Source organism: Cyclopterus lumpus, chromosome 16, assembly GCF_009769545.1.
Source record: "Cyclopterus lumpus isolate fCycLum1 chromosome 16, fCycLum1.pri, whole genome shotgun sequence".
Classification (NCBI taxonomy): domain Eukaryota; kingdom Metazoa; phylum Chordata; class Actinopteri; order Perciformes; family Cyclopteridae; genus Cyclopterus; species Cyclopterus lumpus.
In genome coordinates, this window is record NC_046981.1 from 695001 (window position 1) to 717500 (window position 22500).

A 22500-nucleotide genomic window follows, 5' to 3' on the forward strand; every position below is an offset into this window, starting at 1 on the left:
TTCCTATAGGTTCCTCTGGGTTTATACATGTGTTTATGTCTCTAAAGGTTCCTATAGGTTCCTCTGGGTTTATACATGTGTTTATGTCTCTAAAGGTTCCTATAGGTTCCTCTGGGTTTATACATGTGTTTATGTCTCTAAAGGTTCCTATAGGTTCCTCTGGGTTTATACATGTGTTTATGTCTCTAAAGGTTCCTATAGGTTCCTCTGGGTTTATACATGTGTTTATGTCTCTAAAGGTTCTTCAAGGGTCCTATAGGTTCCTCTGGGTTTATACATGTGTTTATGTCTCTAAAGGTTCCTATAGGTTCCTCTGGGTTTATACATGTGTTTATGTCTCTAAAGGTTCTTCAAGGGTCCTAAAGGTTCCTCTGGGTTTATAAATGTGTGTTTATGTCTCTAACGGGTTCTTAAAGGTTCCTCTGGATTTATAAATGTGTGTTTATGTCTTTAACGGGTTCTTAAAGGTTCCTCTGGATTTATAAATGTGAGTTTATGTCTCTAAAGGGTTCTTAAAGGTTCCTATGGGTTTATAAATGGGTGTTTATGTCTCTAAAGGTTCCTATAGGTTCCTATGGGTTTATACATGTGTTTATGTCTCTAAAGGTTCTTCAAGGGTCTTAAAGGTTCCTCTGGGTTTATAAATGTGTGTTTATGTCTCTAACGGGTTCTTAAAGGTTCCTCTGGATTTATAAATGTGTGTTTATGTCTCTAAAGGGTTCTTAAAGGTTCCTATGGGTTTATAAATGTGTGTTTATGTCTCTAACGGGTTCTTAAAGGTTCCTCTGGGTTTATAAATGTGTGTTTATGTCTCTAACGGGTTCTTAAAGGTTCCTCTGGGTTTATAAATGTGTGTTTATGTCTCTAACGGGTTCTTAAAGGTTCCTCTGGATTTATAAATGTGTGTTTATGTCTCTAAAGGGTTCTTAAAGGTTCCTATGGGTTTATAAATGTGTGTTTATGTCTCTAAAGGTTCCTATAAGTTCCTCTGGGTTTCTACATGTGTGTGTATGTCTCTAAGGGTTCTTCAAGGGTCCTAAAGGTTCCTCTGGGTTTATAAATGTGTGTTTATGTCTCTAAAGGTTCTTCAAGGGTCCTAAAGGTTCATCTGAGTTTATACATGTGTGTTGTACCATAAAGTATTGTAGGTATTACTTGTACCATAAAGTGCTAGGAGATATTACTTGTACCACAAGGTATTACTTGTACCACGAGGTATTACTTGTACCACGAGGTATTACTTGTACCACGAGGTATTACTTGTACCTTGTACTACGAGGCGTCCCACTGCCGTTCTTCTGGATCTACTTCCTGGTCTGTTGGCTGAACAAACGTAAACTCCTGAGTGCTTCAGCGTGGCGTCAGAGATCATCAGGTTCCCTGTTCCCAACACCTGGATGCCCTCCACCCCGATGGAGCGGCCGTCTGAACAACAACAGATCAATAGCTGATCAATAACTGATCAACAGCTGGTCAATAGCTCATCAATAACAGACAATAACTGATCAACAGCTGGTCAATAGTTCTTCAATAACTGATCAATAACAGATCAATAACAAATCAATAACCGAACAATAACTCTGTTTTGGTTACCGAGGCGACTCCAGGACACGATGGGTCGGGGGTTTCCCGTGGCGATGCATTCCAAGATGGCCGTCTGGTGGACGTTGATGGTGAGGTTCTGAGGTCCGGACAGGATGACGGGTTCTCTGTAGGTCCTGAATCCTGCAACTAGAACGGAACCAGAACCATCGTCAGCAGAGAGAAGTGACACAGCGGTTTATGGTCTTTCTTTGCCCTGAGTTTGGTCTTTCAGGTTGGTCTTTCTTTGCCCTGAGTTTGGTCTTTCAGATTGGTCTTTCTTGGCCTGAGTTTGGTCTTTTAGTTTGGTATTTCTTTGCCCTGAGTTTGGTCTTTTAGTTTGGTATTTCTTTGCCCTGAGTTTGGTCTTTTACTTTGGTCTTTTAGTTTGGTATTTCTTTGCCCTGAGTTTGGTCTTTTACTTTGGTCTTTTAGTTTGGTCTTTCTTGGCCTGAGTTTGGTCTTTTAGTTTGGTCTTTCTTTGCCCTGAGTTTGGTCTTTCAGGTTGGTCTTTCTTGGCCTGAGTTTAGTCTTTTAGTTTGGTCTTTCTTTGCCCTGAGTTTGGTCTTTCAGGTTGGTCTTTCTTTGCCCTGAGTTTGGTCTTTCAGATTGGTCTTTCTTGGCCTGAGTTTGGTCTTTTAGTTTGGTATTTCTTTGCCCTGAGTTTGGTCTTTTAGTTTGGTATTTCTTTGCCCTGAGTTTGGTCTTTTAGTTTGGTATTTCTTTGCCCTAAGTTTGGTCTTTTACTTTGGTCTTTTAGTTTGGTATTTCTTTGCCCTGAGTTTGGTCTTTTACTTTGGTCTTTTAGTTTGGTATTTCCTTGCCCTGAGTTTGGTCTTTTAGTTTGGTCTTTATTTGCCCTGAGTTTGGTCTTTTACTTTGGTGTTTCTTGCCCTGAGTTTGGTCTTTTACTTTGGTCTTTTAGTTTGGTCTTTCTTGGCCTGAGTTTGGTCTTTTAGTTTGGTCTTTATTTGCCCTGAGTGTGGTCTTTCAGATTGGTCTTTCCTTGCCCTGAGTTTGGTCTTTTAGTTTGGTCTTTCTTGGCCTGAGTTTGGTCTTTTACTTTGGTCTTTCTGATTGTTTTTTCTTTGCCCTGAGTTTGGTCTTTTAGTTTGGTCTTTCTTGGCCTGAGTTTGGTCTTTTAGTTTGGTCTTTATTTGCCCTGAGTTTGGTGTTTTACTTTGGTCTTTTAGTTTGGTCTTTATTTGCCCTGAGTTTGGTCTTTAACTTTGGTCTTTTAGTTTGGTCTTTCTTGGCCTGAGTTTGGTCTTTTAGTTTGGTCTTTATTTGCCCTGAGTTTGGTCTTTCAGATTGGTCTTTCCTTGCCCTGAGTTTGGTCTTTTACTTTGGTCTTTCAGATTGGTCTTTCTTTGCCCTGAGTGTGGTCTTTCAGATTGGTCTTTCTTTGCCCTGAGTGTGGTCTTTCAGATTGGTCTTTCTTTGCCCTGAGTTTGGTCTTTTACTTTGGTCTTTTACTTTGGTCTTTATTTGCCCTGAGTTTGGTCTTTCAGATTGGTCTTTCTTTGCCCTGAGTGTGGTCTTTCAGATTGGTCTTTTAGTTGGGTCTTTATTTGCCCTGAGTTTGGTCTTTCAGATGGTCTTTCTTTGCCCTGAGTGTGGTCTTTCAGATTGGTCTTTCCTTGCCCTGAGTTTGGTCTTACCGGTGACAGACAGCTGCGCCTCACGGCTGTATCGAGTGTTGGCGATGTTGGAGGCGACGCAGCGAAACAAACCACCGTCTGTTCTTCGGACGCCGGTGATCTGCAGCACGCCGTTAGGCAGCAGAGTGTACCTGAAGAAGAAGTATACATAAAATATACATTAAGTACCTGTTAATTATACCTTGAGTATATATTAATACATTTAAAACATACCTGGGGTCCTCTGTGCTCAGTGGGCGTCGGTCTCTCTGCCAGGTGATGTTGGCTTCTGGGATTCCATTTACCTGACAGGTGAGTCTGGCCACGCCCCCTTCATCCACCACAACAGACTCTGGGTGAGACAGGAACTTAGGAAGGGCTGGGGGGGAGGAGGATGTATTATTGATATGTTATCGATATGTTATCGATATATTATCAATATGTTATTGACGTGTTATTGATATGTTATTGATATGTTATTGATATGTTATTGACGTGTTATTGATATGTTATTGACGTGTTATCGATATGTTATTGTTATGTTATTGATGTGTTATCGATGTGTTAGTTATGTTATCGATATGATATCGATGTGTTATTGATATGTTATTGATATGTTATTGATGTGTTATTGATATGTTATCGATGTGATATCGATGTGTTATTGATGTGTTATCGATGTGTTATTGATATGTTATTGATATGTTATCGATGTGTTATTGATATGTTATTGATGTGTTATCGATGTGTTATCGATATGTTATCGATATGTTATTGTTATGTTATTGATATGTTATTGATATGTTATCGATGTGTTATCGATGTGATATCGATGTGTTATTGATATGTTATTGATGTGTTATCGATGTGTTATTGATATGTTATCGATGTTATCAATATGCTATCAATGAGTTATTGATGTGTTATCGATTTGTTATTGATATGTTATTGATATGTTATTGATAGGTTATTGATATGTTATTGATGTGTTATTGATATGTTATTGATATGTTATCGATGTGTTATTGATATGTTATCGATGTGTTATCGATATGTTATCGATGTTATCAATATGCTATCAATGAGTTATTGATGTGTTATCGATTTGTTATTGATATGTTATTGATATGTTATTGATATGTTATTGATATGTTATTGATATGTTATTGATATGTTATCGATGTGTTATCGATGTGATATCGCTGTGTTATTGATATGTTATTGATGTGTTATCGATGTGCTATTGATATGTTATTGATATGTTATCGATGTGTTATCGATATGTTATCGATGTGTTATCGATGTGTTATCGATGTGTTATCGATGTGTTATCGATGTGTTATCGATATGTTATTGATATGTTATCGATGTGTTATCGATATGTTATCGATGTGTTATTGATATGTTATTGATATGTTATTGATATGTTATTGATATGTTATCGATGTGTTATCGATATGTTATTGATGTGTTATTGATGTGTTATCGATGTGATATCGATGTGTTATCGATGTGTTATCGATATGTTATCGATGTGTTATCGATGTGTTATTGATGTGCTATTGATATGTTATTGATATGTTATCGATGTGTTATTGATGTGTTATCGATGTGTTATCGATGTGATATCGCTGTGTTATTGATATGTTATTGATATGTTATCGATGTGTTATTGATATGTTATCGATGTGTTATCGATGTGATATCGCTGTGTTATTGATATGTTATCGATGTGTTATCGATGTGTTATCGATGTGTTATCGATATGTTATCGATGTGTTATCGATATGTTATCGATGTGATATCGATGTGTTATTGATATGTTATTGATGTGTTATCGATATGTTATTGATGTGTTATTGATGTGTTATCGATATGTTATTGATATGTTATTGATGTGTTATTGATGTGTTATCAATGTGTTATTGATGTGTTATCGATGTGTTATTGATATGTTATTGATGTGTTATCGATATGTTATTGATATGTTATTGATGTGTTATCGATATGTTATTGATATGTTATTGATGTGTTATCGATGTGTTATTGATATGTTATTGATGTGTTATCGATATGTTATTGATATGTTATTGATGTGTTATCGATATGTTATCGATATATTATCAATATGTTATTGACGTGTTATTGATATGTTATTGATATGTTATTGATATGTTATTGATGTGTTATCGATATGTTATTGATATGTTATTGATGTGTTATTGATGTGTTATCGATGTGTTATTGATATGTTATTGATATGTTATCGATGTGTTATCAATGTGTTATCGATATATTATCAATATGTTGACGTGTTATCGATATGTTATTGTTATGTTATCAATGTGTTATTGTTATGTTATTGATATGTTATCGATATGATATCGATGTGTTATTGATATGTTATTGATATGTTATTGATGTGTTATTGATGTGTTATTGATGTGTTATTGATATGTTATCGATGTGATATCGATGTGTTATTGATGTGTTATCGATGTGTTATTGATATGTTATTGATATGTTATCGATGTGTTATTGATGTGTTATTGATGTGTTATCGATATGTTATCGATATGTTATCGATATGTTATTGTTATGTTATTGATATGTTATTGATGTGTTATCGATGTGTTATTGATATGTTATCGATGTGTTATCGATGTGTTATTGATATGTTATCGATGTGTTATCGATATGTTATCGATGTTATCAATATGCTATCAATGAGTTATTGATGTGTTATCGATTTGTTATTGATATGTTATTGATATGTTATTGATATGTTATTGATAGGTTATTGATATGTTATTGATGTGTTATTGATGTGTTATTGATATGTTATCGATGTGTTATTGATATGTTATCGATGTGTTATCGATATGTTATCGATGTTATCAATATGCTATCAATGAGTTATTGATGTGTTATCGATTTGTTATTGATATGTTATTGATATGTTATTGATAGGTTATTGATATGTTATTGATGTGTTATTGATGTGTTATTGATGTGTTATTGATATGTTATCGATGTGTTATTGATATGTTATCGATGTGTTATTGATATGTTATCGATGTGTTATTGATATGTTATCGATGTGTTATCGATGTGTTATCGATGTGTTATTGATATGTTATCGATGTGTTATTGATATGTTATTGATGTGTTATCGATGTGATATCGATGTGTTATCGATATGTTATCGATGTGTTATCGATGTGTTATTGATGTGATATCGCTGTGTTATTGATATGTTATCGATGTGTTATCGATGTGTTATCGATGTGCTATTGATATGTTATTGATATGTTATCGATGTGTTATTGATGTGATATCGCTGTGTTATTGATATGTTATCGATGTGTTATCGATGTGTTATCGATGTGCTATTGATATGTTATTGATATGTTATCGATGTGTTATCGATGTGTTATCGATGTGTTATTGATATGTTATTGATATGTTATCGATGTGTTATTGAAATGTTATCGATGTGTTATTGATATGTTATTGATATGTTATTGATATGTTATCGGTGTTATTGATGTGTTATTGATGTGTTATTGATGTGTTATCGATGTGATATCGATGTGTTATCGATGTGTTATCGATATGTTATCGATGTGTTATCGATGTTTTATTGATGTGATATCGCTGTGTTATTGATATGTTATTGATGTGTTATCGATGTGTTATCGATGTGCTATTGATATGTTATTGATATGTTATCGATGTGTTATTGATGTGTTATCGATGTGTTATCGATGTGATATCGCTGTGTTATTGATATGTTATTGATATGTTATCGATGTGTTATTGATATGTTATCGATGTGTTATCGATGTGATATCGCTGTGTTATTGATATGTTATTGATGTGTTATCGATGTGATATCGCTGTGTTATTGATATGTTATTGATATGTTATCGATGTGTTATTGATATGTTATCGATGTGTTATCGATGTGATATCGCTGTGTTATTGATATGTTATTGATGTGTTATCGATGTGTTATCGATATGTTATCGATGTGATATCGATATGTTATTGATGTGTTATCGATATGTTATCGATGTGATATCGATATGTTATTGATGTGTTATCGATGTGATATCGCTGTGTTATTGATATGTTATTGATGTGTTATCGATGTGTTATTGATGTGTTATTGATGTGTTATTGATATGTTATTGATGTGTTATTGATGTGTTATCGATGTGTTATTGATGTGTTATCGATGTGTTATTGATATGTTATTGATGTGTTATCGATATGTTATTGATATGTTATTGATGTGTTATTGATGTGTTATCGATGTGTTATTGATGTGTTATCGATGTGTTATTGATATGTTATTGATGTGTTATCGATATGTTATTGATATGTTATTGATGTGTTATTGATGTGTTATCGATGTGTTATCAATGTGTTATCGATGTGTTATTGATGTGTTATTGATATGTTATTGATGTGTTATTGATATGATATCAATGTGTTATTGATATGTTATTGATGTGTTATTGATGTGTTATCGATGTGTTATCGATGTGTTATCGATGTGATATCGATGTGTTATTGATGTGTTATTGATGTGTTATTGATATGTTATTGATGTGTTATCAATGTGTTATTGATATGTTATCGATGTGTTATCGATGTGATATCGATGTGTTATTGATGTGTTATTGATGTGTTATTGATATGTTATTAATATGTTATCGATTTGTTATTGATATGTTATTGATGTGTTATTGATATGATATCAATGTGTTATTGATATGTTATTGATGTGTTATTGATGTGTTATCGATGTGTTATCGATGTGTTATCGATGTGATATCGATGTGTTATTGATGTGTTATTGATGTGCTATTGATATGTTATTGATGTGTTATCAATGTGTTATTGATATGTTATCGATGTGTTATCGATGTGATATCGATGTGTTATTGATGTGTTATTGATGTGTTATTGATATGTTATTAATATGTTATCGATTTGTTATTGATATGTTATTGATGTGTTATCAATATGTTATCGATGTGTTATTGATTTGTTATTGATATGTTATCGATTTGTTATTGATGTGTTATTGATGTGTTATCGATGTGTTATCGATGTGATATCGATGTGTTATTGATGTGTTATCGATGTGTTATCGATGTGATATCGATATGTTATTGATGTGTTATCAATATGTTATCGATGTGTTATTGATTTGTTATTGATATGTTATCGATTTGTTATTGATGTGTTATTGATGTGTTATCGATGTGTTATCGATGTGATATCGATGTGTTATTGATGTGTTATCAATGTGTTATTGATGTGTTATTGATATGTTATCGATGTGTTATTGATATGTTATCGATGTGTTATTGATGTGTTATCGATTTGTTATCGATGTGTTATTGATGTGTTATTGATATGTTATTGATATGTTATTGATGTGTTATTGATGTGTTATCGATATGTTATTGATGTGATATCGATATGTTATTGATGTGTTATCGATGTGTTATTGATGTGTTATCGATGTGTTATTGATATGTTATCGATGTGTTATTGATATGTTATCAATGTGTTATTGATATGTTATCGATGTGTTATCGATATGTTATCGATGTGTTATTGATGTGTTATCGATATGTTATTGATGTGTTATCGATATGTTATCGATGTGTTATTGATATGTTATCGATGTGTTATTGATGTGTTATTGATTTGTTATTGATATGTTATCGATTTGTTATTGATGTGTTATTGATATGTTATTGATATGTTATTGATGTGTTATCGATGTGATATCGATATGTTATTGATGTGTTATCGATGTGTTATTGATATGTTATCGATGTGTTATTGATATGTTATCGATGTGTTATTGATATGTTATCGATGTGTTATTGATGTGTTATTGATTTGTTATTGATGTGTTATCGATTTGTTATCGATGTGTTATTGATGTGTTATTGATGTGTTATCAATGTGTTATTGATGTGTTATTGATATGTTATCGATGTGTTATTGATATGTTATCGATGTGTTATTGATATGTTATTGATATGTTATTGATGTGTTATCGATGTGATATCGATGTGTTATTGATGTGTTATCGATATGTTATTGATGTGTTATCGATGTGTTATTGATATGTTATCGATGTGTTATTGATATGTTATCGATGTGTTATTGATATGTTATCGATGTGTTATTGATGTGTTATTGATGTGTTATCAATGTGTTATTGATGTGTTATTGATATGTTATCGATGTGTTATTGATATGTTATCGATTTGTTATCGATGTGTTATTGATATGTTATCGATGTGTTATTGATATGTTATCGATGTGTTATTGATATGTTATTGATGTGTTATCAATGTGTTATTGATTTGTTATTGATATGTTATCGATGTGTTATTGATGTGTTATTGATATGTTATCGATTTGTTATTGATATGTTATTGATGTGTTATCAATATGTTATCGATATGTTATCGATGTGTTATTGATATGTTATCGATGTGTTATTGATATGTTATCGATATGCTATCAATATGTTATTGATCTGTTATTGAGTGGAGGTCACATGACTCACATGCCAGCTGGACCCGGGCCTTGCGGCTGATCAGCATGCCGTAGCGGTTCTGGGCGGCGCAGTCGTACTCGCCGGCGTCCGTCTCGCCGCTCTCTCGTCTCTTGGACACGTTCCTGATGAGCAGCGTTCCGTTGCCGAGCACCGTCGCCTTGACGCCGGTTGCCACGGGGACACCGTTCCGTCTCCAGGTGATGGAGATTGGCCCCTCCCCCTCCACCTGACAGTCCAGGGTTAGGGGGCAATCCCTCGCTGCGATGACATCACTGGGCTCTTTGAGGAATGCCAGCTCAGAGGCCCCGCCCACACCTGAGAGGAGGTGGCCAGGTGAGAAAAACACACAGATATTCAATTTAATAAAACTTTATTAGTCTGACAGACAGATACACTCAGGGTTTAATTCATATAAAAACTACCAAAATAAGAAACAGGAAGTACTCACTGATGATGAGAGGAAGATGGTGATGATGATGATGATGATGGTGATGATGATGATGATGATGGTGATGATGATGGTGGTGATGATGATGATGGTGGTGATGATGATGATGATGGTGATGATGGTGGTGAAGGTGATGAAGGTGATGATGATGATGATGATGATGGTGGTGATGGTGATGATGATGATGGTGATGATGGTGGTAATGGAGATGATGATGATGATGATTATGGGGATGATGATGATGGTGGTGATGATGGTGGTGAAGGTGATGAAGGTGATGATGATGATGATGATGATGGTGGTGATGGTGATGATGATGATGGTGGTGGTGATGATGATGATGATGGTGGTGGTGGTGATGATGATGATGGTGATGATGATGATGGTGATGATGATGGTGGTGATGATGATGGTGGTAATGGAGATGATGATGATGATGATTATGGAGATGATGATGATGGTGGTGATGATGGTGGTGAAGGTGATGAAGGTGATGATGATGATGATGATGATGGTGGTGATGGTGATGATGATGATGGTGGTGGTGATGATGATGATGGTGGTGGTGGTGATGATGATGATGGTGATGATGATGATGGTGATGATGATGGTGGTAATGGAGATGATGATGATGATGATTATGGGGATGATGATGATGGTGGTGATGATGGTGGTGAAGGTGATGAAGGTGATGATGATGATGATGATGATGGTGGTGATGGTGATGATGATGATGATGGTGGTGGTGATGATGATGATGGTGGTGGTGGTGATGATGATGATGGTGATGATGATGATGATGATGGTGATGATGGTGGTGGTGATGATGGTGATGATGATGATGGTGATGATGATGATGGTGATGATGATGGTGGTAATGGAGATGATGATGATGATGATTATGGGGATGATGATGATGGTGGTGATGATGGTGGTGAAGGTGATGAAGGTGATGATGATGATGATGATGGTAAACGTCATCAGACACCAGCAGACAGCACTGAGGGTTTTAATGCATTTATTTACTTTATTTCATTAATTGTTTTTTTAATTAAGTATTGAATGAAATCTATCAAAATAAAAGCCTCAATAAATAAATAAAAACGAGTCAGATGTTTCTTGTAGTGTTTTGATAGAAAAACTAAAACATGATCGAGTGAGTATTGATTGTTGATTATTGATTATCGGCTTGATGTAGTAACTTGAGTCTATTTCGTTGCATCGTACATTTATATTTTTTTATATATTCTATATATATATATATATATTCACATTCAAACTTTTTTTACATTTTTTAAAATATTTAAAATGTTTAAATAAAATGTTTAAATACATGTTTAATAGTTTCAGAGTAAAACATGAAGTTGATCTCAGTAATTTGAGGTCAGTGAACGCATCGTTACGCTTTTCAACTTGAACTTGGTTCCCAGGCTCCCCCCCCCTCCCCTCCCCCCTCCCCTCATCATTCAGATGACGATGCCCCCCCATCTTCCCCCCCCCTCCCCCTCCTCCCCCCTCCCCTCATCATTCAGATGACGATGCCCCCCATCCTCCCCCCCCCCTCCCCTCCTCCCCTCATCATTCAGATGACGATGCCCCCCCATCCTCCCCCCCCCCCTCCCCTCCTCCCCCCTCCCCTCATCATTCAGATGACGATGCCCCCCCATCCTCCCCCCCCCCTCCCCCCCCCCCCTTCCCCCTCCTCCCCCCTCCCCTCATCATTCAGATGACGATGCCCCCCCATCCTCCCCCCCCCCTCATCATTCAGATGACGATGCCCCCCTCCTCCCCCCCCCCTCCCCTCATCATTCAGATGACGATGCCCCCCCATCCTCCCCCCCCCCTCATCATTCAGATGACGATGCCCCCCCATCCTCCCCCCCCCCTCCCCCTCCTCCCCCCTCCCCTCATCATTCAGATGACGATGCCCCCCCTCCTCCTCCTCCCCCCCCCCCTCATCATTCAGATGACGATGCCCCCCCTCCTCCCCCCCCCTCCCCTCATCATTCAGATGACGATGCCCCCCCATCCTCCCCCCCCCCTCCCCCTCCTCCCCCCTCCCCTCATCATTCAGATGACGATGCCCCCCCATCCTCCCCCCCCCCTCCCCCTCCTCCCCCCTCCCCTCATCATTCAGATGACGATGCCCCCCCATCCCGTCACAGTCCGGTCCTTCATCTAGTTCTGGTCCCAGCTGCTCTTTCAGATGAAGATGTGAGAGGCAGCCGGACTCACCGTGACGCCTGCCCCCCCCCCCCCCCCCCCCCCCCTCCTCGATAGTATGAATGACAACAATAAGGACAACAAAGTGTGAGCCAGACAGCAGAGCCCCGAACCCTTTAGACCTTTAGACCCTTAGACCTTTAGACCCTTAGACCCTTAGACCTTTAGACCCTTAAGACCCTTAGACCTTTAGACCAGCAGAAACACGAAGAACCTTCTTCGTCTTCTTCTTCTTCCTCTTCTTCTTCTTCCTCTTCCTCTTCTTCCTCTTCCTCTTCCTCTTCTTCTTCCTCTTCTTCCCCTTCTTCCTCTTCTTCCTCTTCCTCTTCTTCTTCTTCCTCTTCTTCTTCCCCTTCTTCCTCTTCCTCTTCATCTTCTTCCTCTTCATCTTCTTCCCCTTCTTCCTCTTCCTCTTCTTCTTCTTCCTCTTCATCTTCTTCCTCTTCTTCCTCTTCTTCCCCTTCTTCCTCTTCTTCTTCTTCCTCTTCTTCTTCTTCCTCTTCATCTTCTTCCTCTTCTTCCCCTTCTTCTTCTTCAATGTTTTTTTCAAGTTGAACTTTATTGTTCATCTGGAGGGAAAACAAGGACAGATCCAGGACTTAGTCTGGTCTCACGATCCAGATCCAGGACTTAGTCTGGTCTCACGATCCAGATCCAGGACGTAGTCTGGTCTCACGATCCAGATCCAGGACTTAGTCTGGTCTCACGATCCAGATCCAGGACTTAGTCTGGTCTCACGATCCAGAACGTAGTCTGGTCTCACAATCCAGATCCAGGACTTAGTCTGGTCTCACGATCCAGATCCAGGACGTAGTCTGGTCTCACGATCCAGATCCAGGACTTAGTCTGGTCTCACGATCCAGATCCAGGACTTAGTCTGGTCTCACGATCCAGATCCAGGACGTAGTCTGGTCTCACGATCCAGATCCAGGACTTAGTCTGGTCTCACGATCCAGAACGTAGTCTGGTCTCACGATCCAGATCCAGGACTTAGTCTGGTCTCACGATCCAGATCCAGGACTTAGTCTGGTCTCACGATCCAGATCCAGGACTTAGTCTGGTCTCACGATCCAGATCCAGGACTTAGTCTGGTCTCAGTGATCAGCTGACTTTCACATTTGTGTGAAAACTGAACTGTTGTGTCTTTGACTGCAGGTTCAGGATTAAGTCTGCCTCCCATCTGGGTCCTCATTATACGAGAAGGGGGGGGGGGGGGCCCAGACAGTCCACCCCCCAAACCCAGACCTGACCTCCAAATCCCCTAAAAACTCCTTCTCCTCTGCAGACGGTGACCTCAGTCCTGCAGGTCATGAGAGTCTCTGTTCAGGTCTGAAGCTCTACCCCCCCACCAGACCCCCCCACCAGACCCCCCCCCCTCTTTTAAGTGGCGTTTGGTCACCAGACTCTGACCGTGAACTTCACAGGTTTAATATCAACGATCTCAAAACACAAAGGAGTGTGTATAAGAAATATATAATTATATATATATATATATTTATATAAATATATATATAAAAATATATAAATATATATATAAAAATATATAAATATATATTTATATAAATATATATATAAAAATATATAAATATATATTTATATAAATATATATATAAAAATATATAAATATATAATTATATATATATATATTTATATAAATATATATATATAAAAATATATAAATATATAATTACATACATATATATAATTATATATCCATCCATCCATCCATTTTCAATACCGCTTATCCTCATTAGGGGGCGCTGGAGCCTATCCCAGCTGACATAGGGCGAAGGCAGGGGACACCCTGGACAGGCCGCCAGTCCATCGAGGGCACATGTAGGGACATACAACCATTCACTCTCACATTCACACCTATGGGACATTTAGAGATCAATTAACCTGCAGCATGTCTGTGGACTGTGGGACCATTATTATATGAATAATTATATATATAAATATATATTTATATATATAATTATATATAATTATATATTTATATATATTTCCTAAATATATGTATAAATAATAAATGTATATATATATATATATATTTATACATATATATATATATATATATGTATATATATATGTGTATATGTATGTGTATATATACATATATACACATACATATATATGTATATATATATACATATAAATATACATTTATATATATATTAATGTATATGTATATAAATGTATATACGTATATCTACATATATATATATATAAATGTATATATATACATTTATATACATAGAGACTGGGAACAGCAGGGGATTCTGGGTAATAATGTTAGCTCGCTGATAGCATTCAGAATAAATGAAGTTATCTGGAGGGTTCATTAAACCCTCAGTCAGGTCTCTGAAGGCAGCAGGCGACGCTTAAGGGTTAATGTGTTAAAGTTATAGATGCACTGAAATACAGTTATTGATTAACAATAAAAGTTATTAATAAAGAACACACGTCTGTATGAACATGGGGATGATGATGAATATTCAGTGCCCTACAGACAAAAAACATAAACTCGTGAAAACAAAACAAATAATCAATTCAGAGCAGCTTCAAAATATTAATATTAAGTGATATATTATTTATTAACATTGATCCATGAAATTGTTTCATGTGTTTAAATATAAATATTTATAGAACAATATTCTTCTTTTATTATCGATGTGAATGCTGAGAAATTATTTAATCTTATATCATATATATATATATATATATATATATATATATATATATATATATAAATAAAAGTCTGATGTATGTAGATGTGTAATTTAATATATATATATTATATATAATGTATGTATATTAAATTATATATTATATTAGGAGGGTTTATTTGTCAGGAAACACACATAAATATATTAACTAACTTTTATGTTTTTGACTTTATTTTGTCAAACAATAATCAAAGTATCATTATGAATACTTCCATTATTATTATTATTATTATACGTTACTATTATTATTATTTGTTATTATTATACGTTATTATTATTATTATACGTTATTATTATTTCGATCTGAAAAGACTAAACTGAAACTCTCCATGAATGAATATATAAACATACATATATTCATATATAACTATATAACACGTATATACTTAGTGTAGTTCTATGGAAGATAAATATTTCAGACCTGGGCAGCAGAGTCCGAGCATCATCATCATCATCATCATCTTCATCTTCAGGTTAAATCCAAAACATCAGAAACATGAAAATAAAACTCTTGTTGTTGTTGTTGTCCTTGTTGTTGTTGTTCTTGTCGTTGTTCTTGTACTCTTTCATCTCACCCATGAAGAAGAGCTCCTGGAGGACCGAGCTGCAGGTCCTGAAGGTCTGATTCAAACTGACATCCTGTGGATGGGCGGGGGGAGGGGCCTAAGGGAGGGGGAGGGGCCACAGAGATGATGGGGACCTGACCCTGAGGTCACGTGATGGGGGAGGGGCCACAGCTGAGGAGCTGCTGAATCATAATGAGACACATGAGAGATATACAAGTACAACATGTACCTCTGAGAGGTAATAAAGTACAACATGTACCTCTGAGAAGTACAACATGTACCTCTGAGAGGTAATAAAGTACAACATGTACCTCTGAGAGGTAATAAAGTACAACATGTACCTCTGAGAAGTACAACATGTACCTCTGAGAGGTAATAAAGTACAACATGTACCTCTGAGATGTAGAAAGTACAACATGTACCTCTGAGATGTAGAAAGTACAACGTGTACCTCTGAGATGTAGAAAGTACAACATGTACCTCTGAGATGTAGAAAGTACAACGTGTACCTCTGAGATGTAGAAAGTACAACATGTACCTCTGAGATGTAATAAAGTACAACATGTACCTCTGAGATGTAGAAAGTACAACGTGTATCTCTGAGATGTAATAAAGTACAACGTGTACCTCTGAGATGTAGAAAGTACAACATGTACCTCTGAGATGTAATAAAGTACAACATGTACCTCTGAGATGTAGAAAGTACAACATGTACCTCTGAGATGTAATAAAGTACAACATGTACCTCTGAGATGTAGAAAGTACAACGTGTACCTCTGAGAAGTACAACATGTACCTCTGAGATGTAGAAAGTACAACATGTACCTCTGAGATGTAGAAAGTACAACATGTACCTCTGAGAAGTACAACATGTACCTCTGAGATGTAGAAAGTACAACATGTACCTCTGAGATGTAGAAAGTACAACATGTACCTCTGAGAAGTACAACATGTACCTCTGAGATGTAGAAAGTACAACGTGTACCTCTGAGATGTAGAAAGTACAACGTGTACCTCTGAGATGTAGAAAGTACAACATGTACCTCTGAGATGTAGAAAGTACAACATGTACCTCTGAGATGTAGAAAGTACAACATGTACCTCTGAGAAGTAGAAAGTACAACATGTACCTCTGAGATGTAGAAAGTACAACATGTACCTCTGAGAAGTACAACATGTACCTCTGAGATGTAGAAAGTACAACATGTACCTCTGAGATGTAGAAAGTACAACATGTACCTCTGAGATGTAGAAAGTACAACATGTACCTCTGAGAAGTACAACATGTACCTCTGAGATGTAGAAAGTACAACGTGTACCTCTGAGATGTAGAAAGTACAACGTGTACCTCTGAGAAGTACAACATGTACCTCTGAGAAGTACAACATGTACCTCTGAGATGTAGAAAGTACAACGTGTACCTCTGAGATGTAGAAAGTACAACATGTACCTCTGAGAAGTACAACATGTACCTCTGAGATGTAGAAAGTACAACGTGTACCTCTGAGATGTAGAAAGTACAACATGTACCTCTGAGAAGTACAACATGTACCTCTGAGAAGTACAACATGTACCTCTGAGATGTAGAAAGTACAACATGTACCTCTGAGATGTAGAAAGTACAACGTGTACCTCTGAGATGTAGAAAGTACAACATGTACCTCTGAGAAGTACAACATGTACCTCTGAGAAGTACAACATGTACCTCTGAGATGTAGAAAGTACAACATGTACCTCTGAGATGTAGAAAGTACAACGTGTACCTCTGAGAAGTACAACATGTACCTCTGAGATGTAGAAAGTACAACGTGTACCTCTGAGATGTAGAAAGTACAACATGTACCTCTGAGATGTAGAAAGTACAACATGTACCTCTGAGATGTAGAAAGTACAACATGTACCTCTGAGAAGTACAACATGTACCTCTGAGATGTAGAAAGTACAACGTGTACCTCTGAGATGTAGAAAGTACAACATGTACCTCTGAGAAGTACAACATGTACCTCTGAGAAGTACAACATGTACCTCTGAGATGTAGAAAGTACAACATGTACCTCTGAGATGTAGAAAGTACAACGTGTACCTCTGAGATGTAGAAAGTACAACGTGTACCTCTGAGAAGTACAACATGTACCTCTGAGATGTAGAAAGTACAACGTGTACCTCTGAGATGTAGAAAGTACAACATGTACCTCTGAGAAGTACAACATGTACCTCTGAGATGTAGAAAGTACAACATGTACCTCTGAGAAGTACAACATGTACCTCTGAGATGTAGAAAGTACAACGTGTACCTCTGAGATGTAGAAAGTACAACGTGTACCTCTGAGATGTAGAAAGTACAACGTGTACCTCTGAGATGTAGAAAGTACAACGTGTACCTCTGAGATGTAGAAAGTACAACATGTACCTCTGAGATGTAGAAAGTACAACGTGTACCTCTGAGATGTAGAAAGTACAACGTGTACCTCTGAGATGTAGAAAGTACAACGTGTACCTCTGAGATGTAGAAAGTACAACATGTACCTCTGAGATGTAGAAAGTACAACATGTACCTCTGAGAAGTACAACATGTACCTCTGAGATGTAGAAAGTACAACATGTACCTCTGAGATGTAGAAAGTACAACATGTACCTCTGAGATGTAGAAAGTACAACATGTACCTCTGAGATGTAGAAAGTACAACGTGTACCTCTGAGATGTAGAAAGTACAACGTGTACCTCTGAGATGTAATAAAGTACAACATGTACCTCTGAGATGTAGAAAGTACAACATGTACCTCTGAGATGTAGAAAGTACAACGTGTACCTCTGAGATGTAGAAAGTACAACGTGTACCTCTGAGATGTAGAAAGTACAACGTGTACCTCTGAGATGTAGAAAGTACAACATGTACCTCTGAGATGTAGAAAGTACAACATGTACCTCTGAGATGTAGAAAGTACAACGTGTACCTCTGAGATGTAGAAAGTACAACGTGTACCTCTGAGATGTAGAAAGTACAACGTGTACCTCTGAGATGTAGAAAGTACAACATGTACCTCTGAGATGTAGAAAGTACAACATGTACCTCTGAGATGTAGAAAGTACAACGTGTACCTCTGAGATGTAGAAAGTACAACGTGTACCTCTGAGATGTAGAAAGTACAACGTGTACCTCTGAGATGTAGAAAGTACAACATGTACCTCTGAGATGTAGAAAGTACAACGTGTACCTCTGAGATGTAGAAAGTAGGGTATATTTTTTATTTAACGTGTACAAGTACCTCGTACTTCATGGGAACCATAAAGCAGTAAAAACATGACGTCATGAACTGATCTCTGGTCAGTTTTGCTGTCGGGCTGTTCTTGTTTTTTTGTCCACCCTGTGTTACACACTTCGGACGGCAGGAGGCGGTCACGCGCCGAACCCAAACACCACAGAAGAAGAAGGAGGAGGAGGAAATGGCGCGCTGCCGGATGTAAACAAAGATGGCGGTCAGTCAGAATGAGCCGTTTAAACTCTGCGCAGCCCGACACGAAGAAGAAGAAGAAGGAGGTTTCACTTCCGGGATATAAAGACTGAAGGTCAGTTTGTACCGGACTGGACCCGCAGACTCCGGGACCAGGTCTCTCCAGACACTGAAATGCTCGTGCACCTTTATACCGACATTCAAAACGAGCGGATCGGGGGCGAGCGAAGAATGTGAAGTTAGCGGACAGATCCACGTGACGCAACATCCGGTTGTCAAAATAAGATGTCGACCAATTCTATACTTAAATAAATAAATACATAATATTCACATTTAGTATAAAACATGCTTCTCGTGAGATTGAGCATCATCTGAATGACAGATATGTAAACAAACATTTAACTACCGATTCAGAGAGTTTACAAAGTAAAAACGGAATTGAATTTGAACCTTTTAAAAATATAAATTATTTTGGTGGTATGAAGATATTTTTCTCAATAATTCAAAGCACATCTTACTCCACCCAGACTGAAAATCAAACTTTTTTACTGTACCAATTAAAGGATTTTTCAAAGTAAAGGTCCTGTATTTGTACTGAGAAATATATAATAACTGAATATTGAATGTATTGGATTGTATTGGAATATTGAATAATTCCAAACAATGACTCTGACTCCATACTGACAATACAAAATGTTACTGTGCTATTTAGGAGATTTTCCAAATTAAAAGTCCTACATTTGTACATCAAAAAGCTCATTTCTGAATATTAAAAGTTCTATAAAAATACTTTTCTCAATAATTCCTGAGAGTGAATGATGCATGTGTGTTCAGGATATACAATCAAACAAGTTTACTGTACCAATTAGGAGATTATCCAAAGTAAATCTGGTAATTTCTGGATGTTCGAGGTGCTGTAAATATACTTTTCTCAATAATGTCAAACAATGGCTGATGCATATGTTTACAGGATGTCTAGGGCTCTAATCATATTGAAAATAAAACATGTTTACTGTTCCAATGAAGAGATCTTTCAAGCTAAAAGTCCTACATTTTTCCATCCAAAAGCTAATTTCTGAATATTTGAGATGATATACAAATATTTCTCTCAATACTTCCACCCAGTAAACTCTCTGAATTGGTAGTTAAGATGTTTGTGTACATATCAGTCATTCAGATGATTTAAATGTATTATCAAAGAATAAACACACTTTACACACAGTTGAGTTGTATTTTACCTGCGTGTTTTATACTTAATGTAAATCTCATTTATTTAATTTAATTTCCATAGTATTGGTCGACATCTTATTTTGAAAACCGGATGTTGTATCACGTGGATCTGTCCGCTAGCTTCGTAACATCCCTCTGCTGCTCGGTGTTTAAATGTGTTTACCGTGAATGTCGGTATAAAGGTGCACGAGCGTTTCAGGGTCCGTCTCAAAGACCAGGTCCAGGGAGACCAGGTCCAGGGAGACCAGGTCCAGGGAGACCAGGTCCAGGGAGGTCCAGGGAGACCAGGTCCAGGGAGACCAGGTCCAGGGAGGTCCAGGGAGACCAGGTCCAGGGAGACCAGGTCCAGGGAGTCTGGTTTAGAGAGCAGTTTGTTGCTATAGATACTGAAGTTACTGGTTTTATGACGCCTGTCAAACGTGTGTTGTGTTTTTATTATTATTGATATTATTATCATCAACAATAAACACCGACATGTGTTAATTTAAATGAACCAATTCAAATATTGCATTCAATAAAATGTCATCTTTTCTCCGTTTGTTGTGTCAGGAACCAGATTCACCTCCAACCAGCGGCTGGTCCACTCTCACTAGACCTGGTCCAGTCTGGTCTAGTCAGACCTGGTCCAGTCTGGTCTAGTCAGACCTGGTCCAGTCTGGTCTAGTCAGACCTGGTCCCGGTGGGGATGGCGGGTCGAGGAGGTGGGCGGGGTCGGAGGATGATGAGCTTCAGTGTGGAGGCCGTCGGCATCAACAGGGGCGACAGCCTCCCTCCATCCATCCAGCAACCTACCCCCCTGTTTCCTGTGAGACACACACACACACACACACACACACACACACACACACACACACACACACACACACACACACACACACACACACACACACACACACACACACACACACACACACACACACACACAAAGAGACACAGACACACAGACACACACACAAAGAGACACAGACACACACACACAGACACACACACACACACACACACAGAGACACAGACACACACACACACACACACACACACACACAAAGAGACACAGACACACAGACACACACACAAAGAGACACAGACACACACACACAGACACACACACACACACACACAAAGAGACACAGACACACAGACACACACACAAAGAGACACAGACACACACACACAGACACACACACACACACACACACACACAGAGACACAGACACACACACACACACACACACACACACACACACACACACACACACACACTCTCTCTCTCTCTCTGAGTTAGAACTACAGACTAGCAGCTTGTCCTGCTGTTTGTTTAAAGCAATGTTGGGAATTTCTTTCCAGATTTTTTTTTTTTTCACAAAATAATAAAAAAGAATCAAGTGTAGATAATATTACTATTGATAAATACATTTTAAAAAGTCCAATCCTCCTCCTGTAACTACATGTCACATGATGTCTGACCATGGTGTGTGTTTCAGGGTAGAGGGTCTCACTAGAGGGTCTCACCATGGTGTGTGTTTCAGGGTAGAGGGTCTCACTAGAGGGTCTCACCATGGTGTGTGTTTCAGGGTAGAGGGTCTCACTAGAGGGTCTCACCATGGTGTGTGTTTCAGGGTAGAGGGTCTCACTAGAGGGTCTGACCATGGTGTGTGTTTTAGGGTAGAGGGTCTCACTAGAGGGTCTCACCATGGTGTGTGTTTCAGGGTAGAGGGTCTCACTAGAGGGTCTCACCATGGTGTGTGTTTCAGGGTAGAGGGTCTCACTAGAGGGTCTCACCATGGTGTGTGTTTCAGGGTAGAGGGTCTCACTAGAGGGTCTCACCATGGTGTGTGTTTCAGGGTAGAGGGTCTCACTAGAGGTTCTCACTAGAGGGTCTCACCATGGTGTGTGTTTCAGGGTAGAGGGTCTCACTAGAGGGTCTCACCATGGTGTGTGTTTCAGGGTAGAGGGTCTCACTAGAGGGTCTCACCATGGTGTGTGTTTCAGGGTAGAGGGTCTCACTAGAGGGTCTCACTAGAGGGTCTCACCATGGTGT

The 22500-nt window shown here is 37.9% G+C and overlaps 3 protein-coding genes across 4 annotated transcripts in view; 1 reads left to right on the plus strand and 2 right to left on the minus strand.

Moving 5' to 3' along the window:
• The window catches only part of LOC117745175 (immunoglobulin superfamily DCC subclass member 3-like), a 28522-nt gene extending 9464 nt beyond the window's left edge, over positions 1 to 19058 (minus strand). Inside the window, exons 1-9 of the mRNA XM_034553291.1 lie at positions 19047 to 19058; positions 15789 to 15876; positions 15635 to 15680; positions 10265 to 10314; positions 9826 to 10131; positions 3456 to 3600; positions 3243 to 3373; positions 1594 to 1731; positions 1267 to 1425 (exon numbers count right to left, since the gene is read on the minus strand). Of these exons, the coding sequence (XP_034409182.1) occupies positions 1267 to 1425; positions 1594 to 1731; positions 3243 to 3373; positions 3456 to 3600; positions 9826 to 10131; positions 10265 to 10314; positions 15635 to 15680; positions 15789 to 15876; positions 19047 to 19058 (1075 nt within the window). The remainder of the gene's footprint in view (positions 1 to 1266; positions 1426 to 1593; positions 1732 to 3242; positions 3374 to 3455; positions 3601 to 9825; positions 10132 to 10264; positions 10315 to 15634; positions 15681 to 15788; positions 15877 to 19046) is intronic.
• pnp4b (purine nucleoside phosphorylase 4b) overlaps positions 1 to 22500 on the minus strand; it is a 392972-nt gene that overhangs the window by 94726 nt on the left and 275746 nt on the right. The window lies entirely within an intron of this gene.
• The window catches only part of polr3glb (polymerase (RNA) III (DNA directed) polypeptide G like b), a 4881-nt gene continuing 1578 nt past the window's right edge, over positions 19198 to 22500 (plus strand). The window contains exons 1-2 of the mRNA XM_034554023.1: positions 19198 to 19347; positions 21012 to 21267. Coding sequence (XP_034409914.1) covers positions 21148 to 21267 — 120 coding nt within the window. The 5' untranslated portion in view covers positions 19198 to 19347; positions 21012 to 21147. The remainder of the gene's footprint in view (positions 19348 to 21011; positions 21268 to 22500) is intronic.